The sequence below is a fragment of the Salmo trutta genome, chromosome 19 (genome assembly GCF_901001165.1).
Source record: "Salmo trutta chromosome 19, fSalTru1.1, whole genome shotgun sequence".
Classification (NCBI taxonomy): Eukaryota; Metazoa; Chordata; class Actinopteri; order Salmoniformes; family Salmonidae; genus Salmo; species Salmo trutta.
In genome coordinates, this window is record NC_042975.1 from 3,057,122 (window position 1) to 3,072,790 (window position 15,669).

Genomic DNA, 15,669 nt, shown 5'->3' on the forward strand with positions numbered 1-15,669 from the left:
GTTTCTGTACAGCACTTTGAGATATCAGCTGATGTAAGAATTGATTGATTCTGGGTAAAATAGTGTGCAACTCAGTGTACAAAACACTCACACTACCTGAGTTCATATTCATGACAACCTCAGTCCTAGACATGCATAGATTCATTATACTGCACATCTTCACACTCAACAGTATCTAAATCTGGCTGTGTCTAGTGAGCAAGCAGACTGCCTGAGAGATGGAGATATAGAAACAGACAGACAGACAGACAGACAGACAGACAGACAGACAGACAGACAGACAGACAGACAGACAGACAGACAGACAGACAGACAGACAGACAGACAGACAGACAGACAGACAGACATGTTGTGAGTGTTGTGAGTCCCTGTGAAGATGGTTTAATAGCAGTGATCAACACTAGGTCTGCTGGGAAAGGTCATTACGTCTAATTAACAGCCTGTGATTGGATAAAGAATGGGTATAGTGTTCTTGATTAGTTAAACACTACTGCCCTTGTGGAAGTTGTTGTTTAAGAAGAGCAAGATACCGGAAAGGAGAGAGAGAGAGAGATACAGAGAAACAGAAATGGAGTCTCAACTAGGGTGGATAGAAGACCTAACAGGAGTCTTAGCTAGGGTGGATAGAAGACCTAACAGGAATCTTAGCTAGGGTGGACAGAACTAACTGTGGAGACACTCTCACTGTGGAGAGACTCTCACTGTGTGTGAGCGTAAGTGTGTGTGTGCTAACCACTAAGGAGAAGAAACATAAATAGTCTCCATCAGAAGCAGGGAGAGGAGGTGTTGGATGATACTGAAGCAGGGAGAGGAGGTTTTGGATGATACTGAAGCAGGGAGAGGAGGTGTTGGATGATACTGAAGCAGGGAGAGGAGGTGTTGGTTGATACTGAAGCAGGGAGAGGAGGTTTTGGATGATACTGAAGCAGGGAGAGGACGTGTTGGATGATACTGAAGCAGGGAGAGGAGGTGTTGGATGATACTGAAGCAGGGAGAGGAGGTGTTGGTTGATACTGAAGCAGGAAGAGGAGGTGTTGGATGATACTGAAGCAGGGAGAGGAGGTGTTGGATGATAATGAAGCAGGGAGAGGAGGTGTTGGTTGATACTGAAGCAGGGAGAGGAGGTTTTGGATGATACTGAAGCAGGGAGAGGAGGTGTTGGATGATACTGAAGCAGGAAGAGGAGGTGTTGGATGATACTGAAGCAGGGAGAGGAGGTGTTGGATGATACTGAAGCCGGAAGAGGAGGTGTTGGATGATACTGAAGCAGGGAGAGGAGGTGTTGGATGATAATGAAGCAGGGAGAGGAGGTGTTGGTTGATACTGAAGCAGGGAGAGGAGGTGTTGGATGATACTGAAGCAGGGAGAGGAGGTGTTGGATGATACTGAAGCAGGGAGAGGAGGTGTTGGTTGATACTGAAGTCAATAGGAAAGAAAAGGGGGGCTGATATTCTAACACTCGTACCTGATCGCATCTTGGCTTATACATTATTTCTGTCCCTCCCTTTCACTCCCTCCAGAACAGAACTGATTTGAACAGAACAGAACTGAACAGAATTTAATTGTACTGTACTGAGGGAGATCTGTGAATCTCCCGTGAGTCTACAAACAGAAAATGAGAATGAGGGATTGAGATTATGTAACATGTAGACTGGGGTCCAATATGTAGACTGGGGTGTAATATGTAGACTGTGATGTAATATTTTGACTGTGATGTCATATGTAGACTGTGATGTCATATGTAGACTGTGATGTAATATGTAGACTGTGATGTCAAATGTAGACTGTGATGTAATATGTAGACTGTGCTGTCCTGTGTCCTGTGTGAATTTAAATATGCTCTCTCTAATTCTCTCTTTCTCTCTTTCTTTCTTTCTCTCGGAGGACCTGAGCCCTAGGACCATGCCTCGGGACTACCTGACATGATGACTCCTTGCTGTCCCCAGTCCACCTGGCCATGCTGCTGCTCCAGTTTCAACTGTTCTGCCTGCGGCTACGGAACCCTGACCTGTTCACCGGACGTGCTTGTTGCACCCTCGACAACTACTCTGATTATTATTATTTGACCATGCTGGTCATTTATGAACATTTTAACATCTTGACCATGTTCTGTTATAATATCCACCCGGCACAGCCAGAAGAGGACTGGCCACCCCTCATAGCCTGGTTCCTCTCTAGGTTTCTTCCTAGGTTTTTGGCCTTTTAGGGAGTTTTTCCTAGGGAGTTTTTCCTAGCCACCGTGCTTCTTTCACATGCATTGCTTGCTGTTTGGGGTTTTAGGCTGGGTTTCTGTACAGCACTTTGAGATTTCAGCTGATATACGAAGGGCTATATAAATAAATTTGATTTTGATTTGATGTAATATGTATATTTCACAAGTAACCCCTTCCTTTACATTGAATAGGCAATAGATTTCATGTTGACCTAGCTTTTGTCCCAAATGCACGCCTATTCCCTATAAAGTGCACTACTTTTGAGCAGGGCTCTGGTCTAAAGAAGTGCACTATATAGGGAATAGGGTTCCATAGAGCTCTGGTCTAAAGTAGTGTACTATATAGGGAATAGGGTGCCATAGGGCTCTGGTCTAAAGTAGTGTACTATATAGGGAATAGGGTGCCATAGGGCTCTGGTCTAAAGTAGTGTACTATATAGGGAATAGGGTTCCATAGGGCTCTGGTCTAAAGTAGTGTACTATATAGGGAATAGGGTGCCATAGGGCTCTGGTCTAAAGTAGTGCACTATATAGGGAATAGGGTGCCATAGGGTTCTGGTCTAAAGTAGTGCACTATATAGGGAATAGGGTGCCATAGGGCTCTGGTCTAAAGTAGTGCACTATATAGGGAATAGGGTTCCATAGGGTTCTGGTCTAAAGTAGTGCACTATATAGGGAATAGGGTGCCATAGGGCTCTGGTCTAAAGTAGTGCACTATATAGGGAATAGGGTTCCATAGGGCTCTGGTCTAAAGTAGTGCACTATGAAGGGAATAGGGTGCCATTTGGAACAGAATCATAGTGCTATAGTCCATATGCAACTTCGAGTGTCTTTGACAGGCGATGAACTAAAAACCCAGGGTTAGGTTATCATGCACACTTGTCCCTCTCTTAGTTCTCACTGACCAATTGAGTCTGGATTAGCCTCATTTCAAGGGGGATTGCGAATTCATCATGGGATTACCCCGAGTTAACACACTGCCACCTTTAACCTATTCCCTACCACAGCAACATATACCAGGGCCGTAGCTCATCGAGTTTTATAAAGTGACAGTTCCTTCAGAAAGTACATTTTATTCATTTAGCAGACAGTCTTATCCAAGAGCAATTAGGGTTAAGCGCTTTACTCAAGATTTTTAAGCTAGTCGGCACTGGGATTTGAACCAGCAACCTTCTGGTTACTGTCCCAATGATATTAAGTGCTAGGCTACCTGCTGCCCTTAATTTCTTTGCCACATGTGTTTGCAGTGCTACTTTGGTGTCTTGTTGCATACAAGATGCATGTTTTGGAATATTTTTTATTCTGTACAAGCGTCATTCTTTTCACTCTGTCATTTAGGTTAGTATTGTGGAGTAACTACAATGTTGTTGATCCATCCTCAGTTTTCTCCAATCACAGCCATTAAAACTGTAACTATTTTAAAGTCACCATTAGCCTCATGGTGAAATCCCTGAGCTGTTTCCTTCCTCTCCGGCAACTGAGTTAGGAAGGACGCCTGTATCTTTGTTGTAACGGTCGTCGTAGTGAAAGGACCAAGGCACAGCGAGGACCAAGGCACAGCGAGGACCAAGGCACAGCGAGGACCAAGGCACAGCGAGGACCAAGGCACAGCGGGTACGTGAATGCTCATGTTTATTTACCAAAACAAGAAAACGAACCGACGACAAACAGTCTTGCAGGCAACACACATCTATGCAAAGAACAACCTCCCACCATTCCCATGACAAACACATCCCTAATTATAGGACCTTCAATCAGAGGCAACGATAGACAGCTGACTCCAATTGAAGGCCCCAATCCCAATTACCTAAACACAGATCTAAACACCCTAGAACAGACATAGAAATATACAAACATAGAACAATGACCAAAACCCCGGAATACATAAATCAAACACCCCTCTACATACACACACACCCCAAACCATATAAAACAAATACCCTCTGCCACGTCCTGACCAAACTATAATAACAAATAACCCCTTTACTGGTCAGGACGTGACATTTGTAGTGACTGGGTGTATTGATACACCATCCAAAGTGTAATTAATAACTTCACCATGCTCAAAGGGATATTCAATGTCTGTTTCTTTTTTTTTTTTACCCATCTGCCAATAGGTGCCCTTCTTTGATAGGTATTGGGAAAACCTCCCTGGTCTTTGTGGTTGAATCTGTGTTTGAAATTCCCTCCTCGACTGAGGGACCTGACAGATAATTGTATGTGTGGAGGTACAGAGACGAGGTAGTCATTCAGAAGCCATGTTAAACACTATTATTGCACACAGAGTGAATGCGTGAAACATAAAACATATTATGTCATATTATGTGACTTGTTATGCACATTTTTACTCCTGAAGTTATTTAGGCTTGGTTGAATACTTATTGACTTAAGACATTTCAGCTTTTTCATTTTGTAATTAATTCGTAAACATTTAGAAAATACATAATTCCACTTTGATATTATGGGGTACTACAGTATGTATAGATCACTGACACAAAATCATCCTGTAACACAACAAAATTTGGAAAAAGTCAAAAGGGGTGTGAATACTTTCTGAAGGCGCTGTACCTATTGCGGTCACACATACTGGCCTCGATACTTTATTCACAGCGAATGGCCATCAGCGTTTACCCACCTATTGTTTTACCACTGCAGCTCTGCTTTGATCTATTCACTACCAAAGCTATGGCCACGGCATGCATAATGGGGGGTCTGCGACTGGGTCAGTCTACATTCAGTTATGAAACAAATTATGCCAATATCCACTGGAAATTAATCACTAACTTTCCCTCTCTCCTCCATCTCTCTCCCTGACCCACCTCCATCTCTCCCTGACCCCATTACTCCATGTCCCCTCCATCTCTCTCCCTGACCCACCTCCATCTCTCCCTGACCCCCATTACTCCATGTCCCCTCCATCTCTCTCCCTGACCACCTCCATCTCTCCCTGACCCCCTCCATCTCTCCCTGTCTCCCTCCATCTCTCCCTGACCCCTCCATCTCTCCCTGAACCCCCCCTCCATCTCTCCCTGACCCCCTCCATCTCTCCCTGTCCGCCTCCATCTCTCCCTGTCCCCCTCCATCTATCCCTGTCCCCCTCCATCTCTCCCTGTCCCCCTCCATCACTCCCTGTCCCCCTCCATCTCTCCCTGTCCCCCTCCATCACTCCCTGTCCCCCTCCATCTCTCCCTGTCCCCCATTCTCTCTCTCTCTCTCTTTTTGTTTTACTGCACTGACTAAGCGGGTTTCCCAGCCCATCTGGAAGCCTGTTACCATGTCTACGGGCCCAATCATTAGGAGCTGGTCTATATATAACCCATAATAGTCTTACCTCCTGTGACTGAGGGTGAACAACATCTATACTCTAATCTTACAGACTGCATCTGTAATGCCACCCTATTCCCTATAGTGCCATAAGGCTCTGGTCAAAAGTAGTGCACTATATAGGGAATAGGGTGCCATAGGGCTCTGGTCTAAAGTAGTGTACTATATATAGGGAATAGGGTGCCATAGGGCTCTGGTCTAAAGTAGTGCACTATATAGGGAATAGGGTTCCATAGGGCTCTGGTCTAAAGTAGTGCACTATATAGCGAATAGGGTGCCATAGGGCTCTGGTCTAAAGTAGTGTACTATGTAGGGAATAGGGTTCTATAGGGCTCTGGTCTGAAGTAGTGTACTATATAGGGAATAGGGTGCCATAGGGCTCTGGTCTAAAGTAGTGTACTATGTAGGGAATAGGGTGCCATAGGGCTCTGGTCTAAAGTAGTGTACTATGTAGGGAATAGGGTGCCATTTCATTGTATTAAAGCACAGTCTGATCCACAGCAGGAGATTTCTCAAGGAAAACCTGATCCTGAGGATTTTACAGTACGCACCACAGAGTGTTAGTTGGGATGACAAGGGGATCTGGATACCTGAATGACTGGCTGGCTGGATGGCTGGATGGCTGGCTAGCTGGCTAACTGGCTGGCTGGATGGATGGATGGATGTCTAGCTGGCTGGCTGGCTGTATGGATGGATGGCTGGATGGATGGCTAGCTGGATGGCTAGCTGGATGGCTGGATGGCTGGCTGGATGGCTAGCTGGATGGCTAGCTGGATGGCTAGCTGGATGGCTGGATGGCTGGCTGGATGGCTAGCTGGCTGGATGGATGGCTAGATGGCTAGCTGGATGGCTGGATTGCTGGCTGGATGGCTAGCTGGATGGCTGGATGGCTGGCTAGTTGGCTGGATGGATGGATGGCTGGCTGGATGGCTGGCTAGCTGGCTAACTGGCTGGCTGGCTAGCTGGCTAACTGGCTGGCTGGCTGGCTAGCTGGATGGATGGATGGATGGATGGATGGATGGCTAGCTGGCTGGCTGGCTGGCTGGCTGGATGGATGGCTGGCCTGTTGCCACAAGAAAAGGTCAACCAGTGAAGAACAAACACCAGAACATATTTATGTTTATTTATTTTCCCTTTTGTACTTTAACTATTTGCACATAACTGGTGTCCCCCAGGGCTCTGTTCTAGGCCCTCTCCTATTCTCGCTATACACCAAGTCACTTGGCTCTGTCATATCCTCACATGGTCTCTCCTATCATTGCTATGCAGACGACACACAATTAATCTTCTCCTTTCCCCCTTCTGATAACCAGGTGGCGAATCGCATCTCTGCATGTCTGGCAGACATATCAGTGTGGATGATGGATCACCACCTCAAGCTAAACCTCGGCAAGACGGAGCTGCTCTTCCTCCCGGGGAAGGACTGCCCGTTCCATGATCTCGCCATCACGGTTGACAACTCCATTGTGTCCTCCTCTCAGAGTGCTAAGAACCTTGGCGTGACCCTGGACAACACCCTGTCGTTCTCCACTAACATCAAGGCGGTGACCCGATCCTGTAGGTTCATGCTCTACAACATTCGCAGAGTACGACCCTGCCTCACACAGGAAGCGGCGCAGGTCCTAATCCAGGCACTTGTCATCTCCCGTCTGGATTACTGCAACTCGCTGTTGGCTGGGCTCCCTGCCTGTGCCATTAAACCCCTACAACTCATCCAGAACGCCGCAGCCTGTCTGGTGTTCAACCTTCCCAAGTTCTCTCACATCACCCCGCTCCTCCGCTCTCTCCACTGGCTTCCAGTTGAAGCTCGCATCCGCTACAAGACCATGGTGCTTGCCTACGGAGCTGTGAGGGGAACGGCACCTCCGTACCTTCAGGCTCTGATCAGGCCCTACACCCAAACAAGGGCACTGCGTTCATCCACCTCTGGCCTGCTCGCCTCCCTACCTCTGAGGAAGCACAGTTCCCGCTCAGCCCAGTCAAAACTGTTCACTGCTCTGGCACCCCAATGGTGGAACAAGCTCCCTCACGACGCCAGGACAGCGGAGTCAATCACCACCTTCCAGAGACACCTGAAACCCCACCTCTTTAAGGAATACCTGGGATAGGATAAAGTAATCCTTCTAACCCCCCCCCCCCTTAAAAGATTTAGATGCACTATTGTAAAGTGGTTCTTCCACTGGATATCATAAGGTGAATGCACCAATTTGTAAGTCGCTCTGGATAAGAGCGTCTGCTAAATGACTTAAATGTAAATGTAAATGTAATAATATGACATTTGAAATGTCTTTATTCTTTGAAAAAAAATAAAAAATGGTTATTTCACTTCTGTTTATTATCTACTTAATTTGCTTTGGCAATGTAAACATACAGTTGAAGTCAGAAGTTTACATACACCTTTGCCAAATACTCAGTTATACTCAGTTTTTCACAATTCCTGACATTTAATCCTAGTAAAAATGACCTGTCTTAGGTCAGTTAGGATCAAAACTTTATTTGTAATGTCAGAATAATAGTAGAGAGAATGATTTATTTCAGCTTTTATGTCTAACATCACATTCCCAGTGGGTCAGAAGTTTACATACACTCAATTAGTATTTGGTAGCATTGCCTTTAAATTGTTTAACTCGGGTCAAATGTTTCGGGGAGCCTTCCACAAGCTTCTCACAATAAGTTGGGTGAATTTTGGCCCATTCCTCCTGACAGAGCTGGTGTAACTGAGTCAGGTTTGTAGGCCTCCTTGCTCGCACACGCTTTTTCAGTTTTGCCCACAAATGTTCTATAGGATTGAGGTCAGGGCTTTGTGATGGCCACTCCAAAACCTTGACTTTGTTGTCCTTAAGCCATTTTGCCACAACTTTGGAAGTATGCTATGGGTCATTGTCCATTTAGAAGACTCATTTGCGACCAATCTTTAACTTCCTGACTGATGTCTTGAGATGTTGCTTCAATATATCCACATTATTTTCCATCCTCATGATGCCATCTATTTTGTGACGTGCACCAGTCCCTCCTGCAGCAAAGCACCCCCATAACATGATGCTGCCACCCCCGTGCTTCACGGTTGGGATGGTGTTCTTCAGCTTGCAAGCCTCCGCCTTTTTCCTCCAAACATAACGATGGTCATTATGGCCAAACGGTTCTATTTTTGTTTCATCAGAACAGAGGACATTTATCCAAAAAGTACTATTTTTGTCCCCATGTGCAGTTGCAAACCATAGTCTGGCTTTTTTTTGGCGGTTTTGGAGCAGTGGCTTGCTGAGCAGCCTTTCAGGTTATGTCGATATAGGACTCGTTTTACTGTGGATATAGATACTTTTGTACCTGTTTCCTCCAGCATCTTCACAAGGTCCTTTGCTGTTGTTCTGGGATTGATTTGCACTTTTCACACCAAAGTACGTTCATCTCTAGGAGACTGAACGCGTCTCCTTCCTGAGCGGTATGACGGCTGCGTGGTCCCATGGTGTTTATACTGAACCAGACTTGTGGAGGTCTACAATATTTTTCTGAGGTATTGGGTGATTTCTTTTGATTTTCCCATGACATCAAGCAAAGAGGCACTGAGTTTGAAGGTAGGCCTTGAAATACATCCACAGGTACACCTCCAATTGACACAAATGATGTCAAATGATGATCAGAAGCTTCTAAAGCCATGACATTGTTTTCTGGAACTTTCCAAGCTGTTTATTAAAGGCACAGTCAACTTAGTGTATGTAAACTTCTGACCCACTGGAATTGTGATACAATGAATTATAAGAGAAATAATCTGTCTGTAAACAATTGTTGGAAAAATGACTTGTGTCATGCACAAAGTAGATGTCCTAACCGACTTGCCAAAACTATAGTTTGTTAACAAGAAATTTGTGTTGTGGTTGAAAAACGAATTTGAATGACTCCAACCTAACTGTATGTAAACTTCCGACTTCAACTGTATGTTTCCCATGCCAATAAAGCCCCTTAAATTGAAATTGAATTGAAGACAACGAACAAGAGAGGGAGAGTGTGGGGGGGGGGGCGAAGGAGAAAGACCAAGACAGAGGGAGAGAGGTAGGAGCGAGGGAGAAAGACCAAGACAGAGGGAGAGAGGTGGAGCGAGGGAGCGAGGGAGAAAGACCAAGACAGAGGGAGAGAGGTGGAGCAAGGGAGCGAGGGAGAAAGACCAAGACAGAGGGAGAGAGGGGGGAGCGAGGGAGCGAGGGAGAAAGACCAAGACAGAGGGAGAGAGGGGGGAGCGAGGGAGCGAGGGAGAAAGACCAAGACAGAGGGAGAGAGGGGGGAGCGAGGGAGAAAGACCAAGACAGAGGGAGAGAGGTAGGAGCGAGGGAGAAAGACCAAGACAGAGGGAGAGAGGGGGGAGCGAGGGAGCGAGGGAGAAAGACCAAGACAGACGGAGAGAGGGGGGAGCGAGGGAGAAAGACCAAGACAGAGGGAGAGAGTTAGGAGCGAGGGAGCGAGGGAGAAAGACCAAGACAGAGGGAGAGAGTTAGGAGCGAGGGAGCGAGGGAGAAAGACCCAAGACAGAGGGAGAGAGTTAGGAGCGAGGGAGAAAGAGAGAGAGAGATATAAAGGGGACACAGTGTCACACAGCAGGGAGCCACCCAACCCACGACCCCGTCACAAACGCACACACACACACACGACCCCATCACAAACACACACACAGCCCCATTACAAACACACACACACACGACCCCATCACAAACACACACACAGCCCCATTACAAACACACACACACATGACCCCATCACACACACACACACACCACACACAAACACACACACAAACACACACACAAACACACGATCCCATCACAATCCTATCACACCCACGACCCCATCACAAACACACACACACATGACCCCATCACACACACACACACACACCACACACAAACACACACACAAACACACACACAAACACACGACCCCATCACAAACACACACACACGACCCCATCACACACACACACATGACCCCATCACAAACACACACACGACCCTATCACAAACACACACACATATACAATAAGTTATTTTGGTGTGTATCAAATACTTGTTCTCCCCACTGTATGTTTACATGTCTCTCTCTCTCTCTACCTCTCTCTGTCTCTCTCTCCCGTACAGCCAACGGGATTTTCAGTGCATCTCGGCGACAGGAACAAACATCTCTCCGGTAAGAAGAAGGACGGTGGTGTATGTTTCATGATTAACGACTCATGGTGTAACCGTAACAACATACAAGAACTCAAGTCCTTTTGTTCACCTGACCTAGAATTCCTCACAATCAAATGCCAACCGTATTATCTCCTAAGAGAACTCTCCTCGGTTATCGTCACAGCCGTGTATATTCCCCCCGCAAGCGGATACCAAGATGGCCATCAAGGAACTTTACTGGACTTTATGCAAACTGGAATAATATATATCCCGTTTTCTATACCTCTCTCTCTCTACCGCTATACTTTTCTCTCCATATATATCTATATATATATATCCCTCTCTATCTTTGTCTTTCTAAAAATGACACAACAACATCAGTGATGGAGGAAAAAATGGTGAGAAACGTAAAACATATCGTATCGTCCCTGTTGAATCCCAACCATAACAACATTGTAGATAGACAGCAGGACAGATGGGTAGAAATCAGCTGACAGACATTTATGAACGTTTATGAATCCTCTCTTTCTCCCCTCTCACATTCTCTCTTTCTCCCCTCTCCCTTTCTCTCTTTCTCCCCTCCCCCATTCTCTCTTCTCCCCTCTCCCATTCTCTCTTTCTCCCCTCTCCCATTCTCTCTTTCTCCCCATCTCTCACCTGTTTCCCATCCAGTGTATAGATCCTCTTCACCACTCCAGAGTCCAGTTTGACGGCCTCCGTGATGTCGGTGAGGACCTGTTCGTATGAATGGGCCGTCTTCTTATTGAGCAGAATCCGTACAGCCTTCCTGGGCTTCACCCCGCTCCGCACCACCGTCACCAGCTTGGGCCGGATAAAATCCTTCACCCCCTGGTCCCGGGTGTCTGGAGGTCCGGCCTTGGAGCTGCCCAGAGAAGGGGGCCCGCGGGCGGCTGCCGCAGACGAAGCTTTGACGTTCACAGACCAGTTGGGGTTGACGTTCTTGGTGTAGTCGAGCTTCTTGAAGACCTCGATGGAGCCACACACGTAGCTCTCGCCTGAGGAGGGGGCGATAGAGGAGAGAGACAGGGAGAAGGGGAGGGGGAGATAGGGGAGAGAGACAGGGAGAAGGAGACGGGGAGAGAGACAGGGAGAAGGAGACGGGGAGAGAGACAGGGAGAAGGAGAGGGGGAGAGAGACAGGGAGAAGGAGAGGGGGAGAGAGACAGGGAGAAGGAGAGGGGGAGAGAGACAGGGAGAAGGGGAGGGGGAGAGAGACAGGGAGAAGGAGAGGGGGAGAGAGACAGGGAGAAGGAGAGGGGGAGAGAGACAGGGAGAAGGAGAGGGGGAGAGAGACAGGGAGAAGGGGAGGGGGAGAGAGACAGGGAGAAGGAGAGGGGGAGAGAGACAGGGAGAAGGAGAGGGGGGGGAAAACAGGGAGAAGGAGAGGGGGAGAGAGACAGGGAGAAGGGGAGGGGGAGAGAGACAGGGAGAAGGAGAGGAGGAGAGAGACAGGGAGAAGGGGAGGGGAGAGAGACAGGGAGAAGGGGAGGGGGAGATAGGGGGAGAGAGACAGGGAGAAGTATTTGGAAATAGCCATGGGACGATTTTTAAATAACATTGAAACTATTTCTTCGATGTTTTTTTGTTGTTGTATCTACTTTTTAAGTGAATACCTGCAGTCAACGTGTGCAATACATTATTATTCACTACGTTACTATTCAATACGTTATTATTCAATACGTTATTATTCAATACGTTATTATTCAATACGTTACTATACGTTACTATTCAATACGTTATTATTCAATACGTTATTATTCAATACGTTACTATTCAATACGTTATTATACGTTATTATTCAATACGTTATTATTCAATACGTTATTATACGTTACTATTCAATACGTTACTATACGTTATTATTCAATACGTTACTATTCAATACGTTATTATTCAATACGTTACTATTCAATACGTTATTATTCAATACATTACTATTCAATATGTTACTATTCAATACGTTATTATTCAATACATTACTATTCACTACGTTATTATTCAATACGTTACTATTCAATACGTTATTATACGTTATTATTCAATACATTATTATTCAATACGTTACTATTCAATACGTTATTATTCAATACGTTACTATTCAATACGTTATTATTCAATACGTTATAATACGTTATTATTCAATACGTTACTATTCACTGCGTTACTATTCAATACGTTATTATTCAATACGTTATTATTCAACACGTTATTATTCAATACGTTATTATTCAATACGTTATTATTCAAGACGTTATTATTCAATACGTTACTATTCAATACGTTACTATTCAATACGTTATTATTCAACACGTTATTAAACAATACGTTATTATACGTTACTATTCACTACGTTATTATACGTTACTATTCAATACGTTACTATTCAATACGTTAATATTCAATACGTTATTATACGTTACTATTCAATACGTTATTATTCAATACGTTACTATTCAATACGTTATTATACGTTACTATTCAATACATTCTTATACGTTACTATTCAATACGTTACTATTCAATACGTTACTATTCAATACGTTATTATTCAATACGTTATTATTCAATACGTTATTATTCAATACGTTATTATTCAATACGTTATTATTCACTACGTAATTATACGTTATTATTCACTACGTTATTATACGTTATTATTCAATACGTTATTATTCAATACGTTATTATTCACTACGTTATTATTCACTACGTTATTATTCAATACGTTATTATTCAATACGTTACTATTCAATACGTTACTATTTACTACGTTATTATTCAATACGTTATTATTTACTACGTTATTATTCAATACATTACTATTCAATACGTTATTATTCAATACGTTATTATTCAATAAGTTATTATTCACTACGTTATTATTCAATACGTTACTATTCAATACGTTATTATTCAATACGTTGTTATTCAATACTTTATTATTCAATACGTTATTATTCAATACGTTATTATTCAATACGTTACTATTCAATACGTTACTATTTACTACGTTATTATTCAATACGTTATTATTTACTACGTTATTATTCAATACGTTACTATTCAATACGTTACTATTCAATACGTTATTATTCAATACGTTATTATTCAATACGTTATTATTCAATACGTTATTATTCACTACGTTATTATTCAATACGTTATTATTCACTACGTTATTATTCAATACGTTACTATTCAATACGTTATTATTTAATACGTTGTTATTCAATACGTTACTATTCAATACGTTACTATTCAATACGTTATTATTCAATACGTTATTATTCAATACGTTATTATACGTTACTATTCAATACGTTATTATTCAATACGTTATTATTCAATACGTTACTATTCAATACGTTATTATTCAATACGTTATAATACGTTATTATTCAATACGTTACTATTCACTGCGTTACTACTCAATACGTTATTATTCAATACGTTATTATTCAATACGTTATTATTCAATACGTTACTATTCAATACGTTACTATTCAATACGTTATTATTCAATACGTTATTATTCAATACGTTACTATTCAATACGTTACTATTCACTGCGTTACTATTCAATACGTTACTATTCAGTACGTTATTATTCAATACGTTATAATACGTTATTATTCAATACGTTACTATTCAATACGTTACTATTCACTGCGTTACTATTCAATACGTTACTATTCAATACGTTATTATTCAATACGTTATAATACGTTATTATTCAATACGTTACTATTCAATACGTTACTATTCACTGCGTTACTATTCAATACGTTATTATTCAATACGTTACTATTGAATACGTTATTATACAATACGTTATTATTCAATACGTTATTATTCAATACGTTACTATTCAATACGTTACTATTCAATACGTTATTATTCAATACGTTACTATTCAATACGTTATTATTCAATACGTTACTATTCAATACGTTACTATTCAATACGTTATTATACGTTACTATTCAATACGTTACTATTCAATACGTTATTATACGTTACTATTCAATACGTTACTATTCACTACGTTATTATACGTTATTATTCAATACGTTACTATTCACTACGTTATTATACGTTACTATTCAATACGTTACTATTCAATACGTTACTATTCAATACGTTACTATTCAATACGTTATTATTCAATACGTTACTATTCAATACGTTATTATTCAATACGTTATTATTCAATACGTTATTATACGTTACTATTCAATACGTTATTATTCAATACATTATTATTCAATACGTTACTATTCAATACGTTATTATACGTTACTATTCAATACGTTACTATTCACTACGTTATAATACGTTATTATTCAATACGTTACTATTCAATACGTTATTATTCAATACGTTATTATTCAATACGTTATTATTCAATACGTTATTATTCAATACATTATTATTCAATACGTTACTATTCAATACGTAATTATACAATACGTTACTATTCAATACGTTACTATACGTTATTATTCAATACATTACTATTCACTACGTTACTATTCAATACGTTACTATTCAATACGTTATTATTCAATACGTTACTATTCAATACGTTATTATTCAATACGTTATTATTCAATACGTTACTATACGTTATTATTCAATACGTTACTATTCAATACGTTATTATTCAATACGTTATTATTCAATACGTTACTATACGTTATTATTCAATACGTTACTATTCAATACGTTATTATTCAATACGTTACTATTCAATACGTTACTATACGTTATTATTCAATACGTTACTATTCAATACGCTATTATACGTTACTATTCAATACGTTATTATTCAATACGTTATTATACGTTACTATTCAATACGTTATTATTCACTACGTTATAATACGTTACTATTCAATACGTTACTATTCACTACGTTATAATACGTTATTATTCAATACGTTATTATTCAATACGTTAT

General features: G+C 42.0%; 1 protein-coding gene across 1 annotated transcript in view; it reads right to left on the minus strand.

Annotated features, from left to right (window-relative positions):
- The window catches only part of LOC115153832 (serine/threonine-protein kinase DCLK1), a gene marked incomplete in the record, with an annotated part of 88,292 nt that overhangs the window by 60,672 nt on the left and 11,951 nt on the right, over window positions 1–15,669 (minus strand). Inside the window, 1 exon segment of the mRNA XM_029699435.1 lies at window positions 11,347–11,705. Within this exon segment, the coding sequence (XP_029555295.1) occupies window positions 11,347–11,705 (359 nt within the window).